This window comes from Penaeus monodon, chromosome 16 (assembly GCF_015228065.2).
Source record: "Penaeus monodon isolate SGIC_2016 chromosome 16, NSTDA_Pmon_1, whole genome shotgun sequence".
Classification (NCBI taxonomy): domain Eukaryota; kingdom Metazoa; phylum Arthropoda; class Malacostraca; order Decapoda; family Penaeidae; genus Penaeus; species Penaeus monodon.
Window position 1 is genome coordinate 22,151,865 of NC_051401.1, and position 297 is coordinate 22,152,161.

At 42.4% G+C, this 297-nt stretch overlaps 1 protein-coding gene across 1 annotated transcript in view; it reads left to right on the forward strand.

The window, feature by feature from the left end:
• LOC119582980 (sodium-dependent neutral amino acid transporter SLC6A17-like) overlaps window positions 1-41 on the forward strand; it is a 155,354-nt gene extending 155,313 nt beyond the window's left edge. The window contains exon 11 of the mRNA XM_037931493.1: window positions 1-41. This exon is cut by the window's left edge and continues 141 nt beyond it. Within this exon, the coding sequence (XP_037787421.1) occupies window positions 1-41 (41 nt within the window).
• Window positions 42-297: the final 256 nt, after the last annotated feature.

Sequence of the window (297 nt, forward strand, 5' to 3'; positions counted from 1 at the left end):
CCAGACCCTCCCCGAGTGGGGACCGCAAAAGGGGACGCTAAAGAATGAAAAGCACGGCGGTGTACTAGATTTTTTTGGGTCGGTGGGGCAGGTTTTTGGTGGGGTTTAACACACACACACCACAACATTACACACACACACACACACACACACCACACCCCACACCACACAAAACATATTTTTAATATATATATAAAATTATATATATTTTATATATAATATATATATGGGGTTTTGGGGTGTGTGTGTGTTTTGTTGTGTGTGTGTGGTGTGTTATGTTGGGGGGTGTGTGTGTTT